Here is an 11,118-nt window from a genome sequence, read left to right on the forward strand (position 1 = left end):
CCAAAACATGGAATCAGTCCTGTTTAATCTACTTATTTTACTAAACATTTATTTAACCAGGCAAGTCAGTTAAGAATTTTATTTTACTTACAATGACAGCCTGTATTCGAACAAAATAGAAGAGCTCAGAGATGTTTTTGAATAAAATAAAATAAATATAGTGCAATTCAGGCAAAAGGCAATGCATGGATGGAAGGAAGGAGGGGTGGAGGGCATAGTACCATACATCTGTTGTTTTATTGAAGGAAGTCAGCAGGATAACAGCTGCTTCTGCGGTCAGGGAAATCCCAATCTAACCTCTTTCTCCAAAACCAGCAAAAGCCAAAACCAATCCTTACAAATATTTTCTATTTTGCCATTGATTCTTCTCAGCTTTCTTCTCAGCCTCAGAGAGACTACTGGGAATGACAGTGAATACAGAGGATTTATTGAGGGATTAATTTTCATCTTCAAAGTAATAGTTGTTGAGTTTCAAAGTAGACTCGCTTGCCAGTCCTCAGTCGGGGGTCTCTCCTTTCAAAACACTCGCTTGACTTTCACTGTCCGTTGTAATGCAAGTCTTACTAATCTCACTCTCTCTCCCACTCTCTCCTCAGGTCCTGGCCATATGCATCATCCAGTTGGAGAGGATACGAGGCTGTCGTTCCTCTGTCTTCCTCTTCCTGTTCTGGGTCCTGGTGGTGGTGTGTTCCTGGTGCCCCTACGGGCAAAGATCCAGCTGGCTATGTACGAGGTACGGTGGTAGTAGAACATGACTTTATTCTCTATGGTCTATGGGAGAAGTAGCAGGTGTGATGACACAGGCACTAACATACTCAGTGTCTGCATGACTGATGTTACAAGTTCACGCTATGTGAATGTAGGTTAATAGAGACCACTGTCAAAACAGTCATGACACACAGTAATTTTGTATCGTAGGAAACAATTTACTTGGATGAATATGCTACGCCTACATCCTGACTGTTATGTCTGCTTAGGTTTGCACTCAGTGACCCTGCAGAACTAGTTTGTCTGAAGGGTTGTCTACCCATAGTCTAGACTTAGAGACTAGAGAGCGCATTGCTTGATATAGAGATGCTGTTGTGCCTGCTATGCTTTATTCGTAACTCCACAAAATTAACCAAGGGTTTTCTAGTCTAGACTTAGCATGACTTGGGTAGAAATGCATTGCCTCCCAAAAGTCGACAGAGGAAACCCTGCAGTGTTGGTAGGGCGGATGACAGACACCGCCAACTCTCGTCTCCCTTGTCTCCCTAAAGCCTCTGTAGATTGCTAGACTCCCCTCTCCTCTCATCTGGTGTCTCTTCCTTCCAGACACTGCAATCATTGTCCTCGTATTTGTCAAAGCGGTAACAGCATTCGTGCTTTTAGAAAAACACACATCCATATCACATCCTTATCGCCTCCAGTATGACATTACCACACGTAGTGTTTAGGCCAGCGGTAATGACAGGTCTGAGGTAAAACCGATAGTGATGGTGAGACAACCCAACATGGCAGCCCAGGGTCAGACCAGAGGCACGTCAACACCACTTTTATAGGCAGGAGCAGCCAGCAAACACCTACTGGGACCGACCTACTGGGAAATACAGTATTTGTATTATCCTCTCAACACAGTCACATACACCGGGAGAACAAAACATTAAGAACACCTTCCTAATATTGAGTTGCACCCCCTTTTCCCCTCAGAAGAGCCTCAATACATCGGCACAAGGTGAATGGCCCATGTTGTCTCCAATGCTTCCCACAGTTGTGTCAAGTTGGCTGGATGTCCTTTGGGCGGTGGACCATTCTTGATACAGACTAGAAACTGTTGAGTGTGAAAAACCCTGGTTGGATTTAACAGGTGACATCAATAAGGGATCATAGCTTTCACCTGGATTCACCTGGTCAGTCTGTACACTAGTGTATAGACGGGCACATTTTCAAACGTGCACACACGTGGCCACCACCAGCACTGATCATTTGGACAAACTCAGAGAAGAACTTTGAGACAGCTCTTCTGGTAGACAGGCAACAACATTAGAAGACAGTTGTACCTGTATCTCAACATGAGACATTTCACTGCACCGGTAAAAGCGTTGAGAGTGTACATAGTGTACAGAGCTCATGTTTGGTTTTGCAGACCCAATTCCCTCGGCTCATTGGTCAGACCAACTGACCTATGTTTACAGGCATATATTACCACCCACTCCTAGCCCCATACCATCCTGACCCTGTTTTCACTATGCGGCCGGATCCAGTTTGTTCTCCCCATCTGCACTCTGGGCGCAACATAGGGTGAGGTTGTCATCAACAACTACAGGAAACGGAGGGACGAATATTCCCCCATTCACATGGGCTGTAGTGGAGCGGGTCGAGAGCTTCCAAGTTCCTCAGTGTCCACATCACTAAGGACCTATCCTGGTCCAAACACACCAACACAGTCGTGAAGAAGGCACGACAATGCCTCTTCCCCGTCAGGAGGCTAAAAAGATTTGGCATGGGCCGTCAGATGATCAAAAAGTTCTACAGCTGCCACCATTGAGAGCATCTCGACTGGCTGCATCCCCACTTGGTATGGCAACTGCTCGGCATCTGACCGCAAGATGCTACAGAGGGTAGTGCGTACGGCCCAGTACATCACTGGGGTTGAAGTCCCTGCCATCCAGGACCTATATACCAGGTGGTGCCAGAGGAAGGGCCTAAAAATGGTCAAAAACTCCAGCCAACCAAGTCATAGACTGTTCTATCTGCTACCGCATGGCAAATGGTACAGGTGTGCTAAGTCTGGGACCAAAAGGTTCCTGAACCTCTTCAATCCCCAAGTCATAAGTGTGCTAAATAGTTAACCAAATAGCTGACCGGAATATCTGCATTGACCCTTTTTGCACTATTTTGACTCTATGCATACACACTGGACTCTACCCACACACTCACACTGACAATCCAACACATACACGCACACATTCGCCACACACTCACTCATCACATACAGAAATAGAAAATAGCAGCAGTGTATCTATCCTGTTGCCTAGTCACTTTACCCCTACCTATATGTACATATCTTCCTCAATTTCCTCGCACTCCTGCACATCGACTAGGTGCTGGTACCCCCTGTACATAGCCACGCTATCATTGCTCATAAGCCTTTGACTGTAAATCTACACCTATTGTTTATGAAGCATCTGACAATTACAATTTGATTTGATCATAAGTCGTACCTGTGCGGCAGACAGCCTAGCGGTTAAGAGTCTTGTGCCAGTAACCGAAAGGTCTCTGGTTCAAATCCCTGAGCCAACTAGATGAAAAATATTTTGCCTTTGAGCAAGGCAACTTAACCTTAACTGCTCCTGTAAGGGCTGGATAAGTGTCTAAAATGCTAAATGACTAAAATGACAAAATCACTCCAACTGCCGTTTACTATGGCTCTGACTTTCACACAAGGGAAACGGGTCAACATTAGGTTGACATATGGGCCATCAAAAACAGGCCTGCTGCTGGTCTCTTATAAGTTAAGAATAACATGTGGAAACCACATTTCACATAATACGTGGTTAATATCACTGTTTTGGCTGTCTTCCATTGAGAAAGAGGGAGGGAGGGTTGTTGGTTTGTGTCTGCTTCTCCCACAATCTCTCTATTTACAGATATGGGTCGTAGCGTGACTGCAGGGAGCTTTTTACTATTGCTTCATTTATATTAAAGACTTTGGTTTTTCACCATGATTTGGCTTTACGGTTCAAAATAAGCTTTATTGAGTCTCTCTGTGATCGTGGCATATAACCATATCCTGTCTTATATAGTGTTCCTTATGTTGAGTTCAAGCATGGGAAATCTTGAAATCTTTATCTGGGAAGAAAAGCTTGCATTTTGACAAACTCATGCAAACCCACACTGATAAAATAAAAAGTATAGCAATTAATGATACATTGTTTACTAGTTGTGACAGAGCATTTAATTTGAAACACGATTTCCTTTGATGGCACAGTTCCAATGCTGTGTGTAACCAACCCATTTCCATGTCTTAAAACTCAAAAGATGCATATCTCAGTAACCCACAAATGGTTACACAACTATATGTTGCATGAGAAATGCAATGACAATAATAACATTGGCAATTGTACTTATTTAACCCTTATATACTTAGGCAAATCATGTAATATTCACTGTTTCCTTTTTTTAACAGGGTATCACCACCGATATTGTGAGATACACAGCATTTTTCTCCTACTTCTCACTCCAACTGGCCCAGCTCTTCCTGTGTTGTTTCGCTGACCAGCCTCCAGAGGGAAAACCGTCCTCGCCAAAGTAGGCATTAGATCAGAACGTGGGCTATATTTCACTTCCGTCAAAATGCTCTCTCCTTCCAAAACATGAGAGAATGCTTGGGCAGAGACTGGGATTGAGAATAGAAGCCATCTTGTGGTTTTTGACTTTCGTTGTCAACACACTCCCTGAGTTTCCCTTTGGTGGAAGATCAAGTGATTCACTTCCTCTCTCTGCCCACTTTCCTACGAGGACACTGTAAATTAATGAATGAATGTGTTGTCTACTCTGTCCATTCCATACACACGACTCACACACCACATGAACCATGCTACGACCGTTACACCACTTCTACACCAACGTTGTTCTGTATTTATGCGGTTTATGGAATCACACTCTTTCACAGTCGGTCCAATCAAAAAAGACTGATGAATCATGTTCCAACCAAACAACCATAGCGACTATAACTCCCGCTCTAATCAACCTGACTTTGGTAGTGGTAGCTACAGTGAAGCCTATATAGTCCATGACATAATACTGTATCTTGAGAGAAAACAAGAAAACAAACTGTCCCAAAAACCTCCTAAATGTCTCTCAGCATCTGTCCTGGCCGGCCAGCGGTAGTGAGGTTCAGAGGACTGGAAGCCACAGCCTGGTGTAAGAACCACACCCTAGTGTGTTCTCTGCTCCCCCCACATCTTGGTCAGAGATTCTCATAGTCAGTCACAACAACAGAGAAAGCGAGGGATGGAGAGGAAGAGCGAGAGAGATGGAAAGAGAGACAGAGTAAGACCCTCCGGTGAGGGGGCGGTAGAGGGAAGAGAGGTTGCCAAAGATCGAGCATGAGCACAAATTGCTAGTGTGTCGGTGTGTGTGTTCAGCATGGTGCCACAGTGACGACACGTTACCACCCAGCATGGACCTCAAATTCTCCTCCCAACCCTAGCTCCAACACGAACTCTAACTGTTTACGCGCTTTACTCCTGTCCACAGTCTCCAGCTATTTACACATGCAGTTTCCACTGAGGACCACCTTACTGCATCATGCTGTTTAAACTCATTAGCATCCAGTAAAGACTCCACAAGTACATCATAGAACCATTAGTCAGCCACAGAGGAGTCCTATGTTTTACCAAAGCCTTTAAACATTGAGAGATTTACATGGTGGTCAAAGTCAGTGACATTCCCCTCTAATCTGTTTCAGAACCCATGTCCAGTCAAGGATGCCTCTTTCCTGTCGAAGATGCTCTTCTGGTGGTTTACTGGGTAAGATGGTTTAATGAAACTCTCAAACAACATGTTGACTTGTTTGAAAAATCTTTTATACTGTAAATCTTATAATGTACGTGGGTGTTTGTGTATAACTTATACACTGAGTGTACAAAACCTGAAGAACACCTGCTCTTTCCATGACATAGACTGACCAGGTGCAAGTCAATAAAGGTGTTCTTAATTTGCACACTCAGTATGTCATCGCTGTTCCCCTCAGGCTGGTGGTTAAAGGTTATCGTACCCCTCTGGAAGCTGGAGACCTGTGGAACCTGAGGGAAGAGGACACATCGGACAAGATCCTCTCTGATCTGGAGGAGGAGTGGACAACAGAATGTGCCAAACTGCAACAGTAAGAACCAATTACAATATGCATCTCTCGCCAAACTAATTCTGTAGCTTCAGACACTCAGGAATCCATTAACTTACTTTTATGACATTGACATTGTGGTTAAACTTCAGAATAGTGTCTGCCTAGAACTCTAGATGATCGAGGTCCCTTGAAGAGCTTGTGTAGTTGTAATCGGAAAACAAGCTGTCTCGCTAAGGGACACTTAAGTCCGAAAATAGGTCAAAAGAGGTCCCCTAAGGACAGCATACTGTAACGTCGAGACACTAGCTTTGAAGATCCCATTGTTAAATTCCAAAACTTTGCGTTAAGCCCTCATCTACTCACGTGTGAGCAGGATAATGCCTTTTATGGCTGCTGAAAAGTCTTCTTTCACATTTTGCACCGGAGATGTGTCAAATTAACAACAATGACTATTGTTGAATTTTTTTCATCCCTTTGTTTCATATTAAAAGAAACAGGCAATATATAGGGCCATCAAACCCAGATGTCCTCTCTGTCTGCTTGTTTAACCAGGCAGGAGAAAACCATGGTGGCAGCCGTGGCGCTGGGCACCAGACTGCCCGACCAGGCCCAGATACTCAGGAAGCTGCAGAAGGAGCAGAGCTCCGGCTTCTGCCTGCTGAGGACACTGGCCAGGAACTTGGGACCTTACTTCCTTACTGGGACGATGTGCATCATCTTCCACGACTTCTTTATGTTTGCCATCCCTCAGGTGCTCAGGTAAAAATGGCTAAGGGTTTGACGTTAATTCTACACAGGAGACTAAGCTCCCATAAATATATGGCATCACATCGTAAACAAAGCCATCGTAATCTGGGCAGCACGACACAATAATCCCTTGCAAGTCAGACAGATTCCACGCTCTATTTCCAATACCCTTTACATTGATATACATACTAAAATGTCAATTTGGCAACCTTAAAACTGGACCCGCCATGCTTGACCCCATCTCTGGCACCCAATGCCAGTCTAGACAGGAACCTTGTTGTTGTTGTTGCACAGCCATGGCTTGGTGGAAGTGTTAATTACGGTCAAGAGAAAGGAGTCAGAGACCACAGCTTTCTGCCCCAACATGGAGAGTCAAGGACATTAGCTTAGTTTAAGGGAGGGAAGAAAAGAAAGAAAGAAAGGAAGGAAAGAGAGAGTGAAGAGAAGGCTCTAAACAGCAGAAAGGCTGAGGTTGCTCTGGTGGACCACAATAAGAGAGCCACTAGCCAAGTGTTGAGGCCAGCCCAGCCACAAGAGGCGCACTGTTGTGCAACTAGAGACGGCTTTGTGTCGACCAGCAGGCCCTGCGGCCACACTAATGATCATAGTCCGCACAGGGCTGCATGGCAAAGCAGTGAAAGTGAAGGAACATGACAGGGGTATACAAAGCTGACAGAGAACAGTAACTTGTCTGTGCTTATGACTCCATTAAATGCACTGCATTGGCAGTGGCACAGTGTCCATGTTCAGTGTATAGGCTTATGTTTTATAGTATGAATAAGACTCTGTTGAGTTTCTGAAAGTCTCCAGAAACATGAAGCAGAATGTATCCACAGGAAGCACTGTATGATATCACCATGTTCTCTCTTTCACCCTTATCCCCTCTCAAACAGTCTTCTTCTGGGCTTCATGAACGAAGAAGACGCCCCTGTGGAAGGGCTACTTCACGCTACCCTGATGTTCCTGCTGTCCTGTCTCCAGTCCCTGTTCAACCACCAGTACATGTACACCTGCTTCACCGTGGGCATGAGAGTGAAGACAGCCGTGATGGGACTGGTCTACAGAAAGGTACGTCGTCGTGCCAACCAGTAGACAGTGGGTGACTGTGCGTCACGTTGTACACATTGGCTCTTAATGGCAGGCTTGAAATTCCAACGTAAATAAACTATACCTCGACAATTAACATATTATTTTTTCCAAGGACCAAGAAGAAAAACAATGAAAAATAAATATGTTAATTGTCAAGTTTAAGGTTTATTTAAGTTGGAAAAAGAGGTTCTGGGTGTTAAGAAACCTTGAAACCAAGTGTTACATAATACTCATTTACTGGAGGTTTAACTTGAGGTTGTTCTGTTTTTCCTCTAGTCTTTGGTGATCAACAGCGCATCCAGGAGGACGTGCACAGTGGGGGAGATCGTCAACCTGGTATCAGCCGACACTCAGAAGCTCATGGACTTTGTGGTTTACTTCAACGCAGTGTGGCTGGCTCCTATCGAGATCGCCCTCTGCCTCTTCTTCCTCTGGCAGGTATGGATGGCACTGTCACTTCTGTTTTTGTTGGTACTCATTGATGACGGACATTTGTTTTCTTTGCTACTCATTTATAACACATTGCTTTTGATGACTTGTGTAAAACGATGCCATTTTACAGCACCTAGGCCCATCTGCGCTAGCCGGAATTGCCACCGTCATCCTCATCTTCCCACTCAATGGATTCATCGCCAAGAAAAGGAGCAAACTGCAGGTACGGACATGTCCTAAGAGGAGATTCATATGCACTTTGACCTCAGTGCAAAAAGATCTGGGACCAGACAGTCTTTCCAGGCTACTTTGACCCCAGGCAGTAGCCAAATCAGAATGTGATTTTGCATGTTTGGTCAGGGATGCCACAGCTGGTTTACATAGCCGAAACAGAGCTGTGTGGGAGTGCGGGTTGGATGGATGTCTCCACCATGTTATGCTTATGAAAAACAACCACAGAAAAAAAGGGTCTATAAAAGGCTATATTTTTCATTTGTTTTTTGGAAAAACAACAGACAGTTTTGGCAATAATGCCTGTTTTAATCTAATTTACAGTCGTAGAATGTCACTGACCGCTTTCCTGGCCGCTTTGTTGTTTCCTCGTCGTAAAACTGCTAAGTGTTAAGAACTGTGTTCAATACTGTAACATAGTACAATTCTAATGAAATTAAACAAGTACATACTTCTGTAGAGTGCTCAACATTAGCTGTTACTTGACAAGTATCTGCAGCTGTAACTGACAACTCAATGTTTATAAAATCACATTAAATCACATTTTATTTGTCAATTGCTTCGTCAAACAAAAAAACACACAAAATAGCAGAATTGGTCAGGAGCACGTAAGACGGCTACTATCCACTGCAGCGCCATCCTGAGATGAGTAATAGATACAGGTATGCTGGTGCAACAACACTTCTATTTAACCATGTCTTTGAATGCTTCTCCCTAGGAGGTACAGATGAAGTTTATGGATGGGCGAATCAAGCTGATGAACGAGATCCTGAACGGGATCAAGATCCTGAAGTTCTATGCATGGGAGAAGGCCTTTCTGGAGCAGGTCCTGGGATACAGGGAGAAAGAACTGAAGGCCCTGAAGAAGTCCCAGATCCTCTACTCCATCTCCATCGCCTCCTTCAACTCATCCACTTTCCTGGTATGTGCAATACAATATAACTAGTAGTAATAGTTATTTGGTCTTTTGGAGTATAGCTCAGTGTCTACTCTTTACTTTTTTATTTATAAAAAACAACAACTTTATAGACAACACATAACAAACTTTATAGACAACACAAACAGTACAACCCCAAACCCTCATTCTCCCATCCATCCCCTCAGAATAACAATTCTTAGCAGCACAAATGGCCACTAGAACAGACATGATTACTTACCAAAATATGCAAGTTCCACTAAGTAAAAGGCAGGCTCTCCAGGTATTGTATTAATGGGGACCAGGTTAAACTTCTATCGGGACCCAAGCACAGTGTACTTAACCTTCTCCAGAGACAGAGATGACATCACCTCCTTAACCCACTGCATGAAGGAGGACAGCTTTGCAGACTTCTAGTGAAAGAGGACAGGGTGGCGAGCTAGCAGCGATGTAGCATTCTGGTCTAGGGGAAGTACACCAAAAATGTCAGTGACTGGGTTGGGGTCACTGCCATTTTTGGGGTACTTTGTGTAAGTACCCCCACAAAAAATGTGGGGTACATATGTGTAAACAGAATGCCTCAAAAATGGGGTCCCAGAGGCCACTCAAAGATTGGCATGACCAAAACATGTGTCCCACAGTCACTGGACTCTGGTGACATCTCAAACACTTGGGGTCAACATTTGGGTATACTTTTGCCAATCTGCTATTTGAGTAATGGAGAATAAGAAAAACCTTAAACTGAATAAGCCCATGCCTTATGCAAAATTATGATGTGTGGATACGCTCAATACTGTGTTTCCATATATCATCGGGTAGCTCGCCACCCATGTCTTGCTTCCATGCAGATTTTGTATTTGCCAAGGAAGGCGGATTTATGTTCTGTATTATGTCCTATAATCTGGAGATTTTTCCCTTCAGATATGGGTTCAAATCTAAGCACCTGTCGACTGGACACTTAGTGGGCTCGAGGGGAAATGGAGGGAAATGTTTTTGGGCAAGAATTGCAGATATCTAAACAAGTGGGTATTGGGAATATTATGGTCAACCCTCAGAGTATCGAATGAGACCAAGGTGTTATCAACAAATAAACACCAGACTGTTCCTATGCCAGAACTGGAATGCCGTGTCAATCTGTGACACTGGGAAGAGATGATTAGATGTTCACGGAGAGAAGCTGCTTCTCCCTCATCATACATGACAAATAGACCATCTAGGTTGATTCATGGCTTAAGGCTACTAAAGTGATTTGTTTGGTGGAAAGATTGTCAAATTTTCAATTGGTGTAGCAGTCTCTCTTTTGTAGAGTTCAGGAGTCGGAGAAGAGGCATATCTGTTGTCCACATCTAGAATGAGTTGAGATAGCTCCAATAAGAGGCATATCTGTTGTCCACATCTACAATGAGTTGAGATAGCTCCAATAAGAGGCATATCTGTTGTCCACATCTAGAATGAGTTGAGATGGCTCCAATAAGAGGCATATCTGTTGTCCACATCTAGAATGAGTTGAGATGGCTCCAATAAGAGGCATATCTGTTGTCCACATCTAGAATGAGTTGAGATAGCTCCAATAACAGGCATATCTGTTGTCCACATCTACAATGAGTTGAGATAGCTCCAATAAGAGGCATATCTGTTGTCCACATCTAGAATGAGTTGAGATAGCTCCAATAAGAGGCATATCTGTTGTCCACATCTAGAATGAGTTGAGATAGCTCCAATAAGAGGCATATCTGTTGTCCACATCTAGAATGAGTTGAGATAGCTCCAATAAGAGGCATATCTGTTGTCCACATCTAGAATGAGTTGAGATAGCTCCAATAAGAGGCATATCTGTTGTCCACATCTAGAATGAGTTGAGATAGCTCCAATA

General features: G+C 43.8%; 1 protein-coding gene across 1 annotated transcript; it reads left to right on the forward strand.

Annotated features, from left to right (window-relative positions):
• Positions 1 to 5,439: 5,439 nt before the first annotated feature.
• Positions 5,440 to 9,251, forward strand: LOC135566391 (multidrug resistance-associated protein 1-like; the record flags this gene model as incomplete). Its single annotated transcript, XM_065014120.1, has 7 exons — positions 5,440 to 5,514; positions 5,738 to 5,869; positions 6,383 to 6,589; positions 7,471 to 7,645; positions 7,943 to 8,104; positions 8,229 to 8,321; positions 9,048 to 9,251. Coding segments are annotated over exons 1-7 (996 nt in total), but the record flags the coding sequence as incomplete, so codon positions are not given.
• Between the last annotated feature and the right edge of the window lie 1,867 nt (positions 9,252 to 11,118).

This window comes from Oncorhynchus nerka, unplaced genomic scaffold (assembly GCF_034236695.1).
Source record: "Oncorhynchus nerka isolate Pitt River unplaced genomic scaffold, Oner_Uvic_2.0 unplaced_scaffold_5217, whole genome shotgun sequence".
Taxonomy (NCBI): domain Eukaryota; kingdom Metazoa; phylum Chordata; class Actinopteri; order Salmoniformes; family Salmonidae; genus Oncorhynchus; species Oncorhynchus nerka.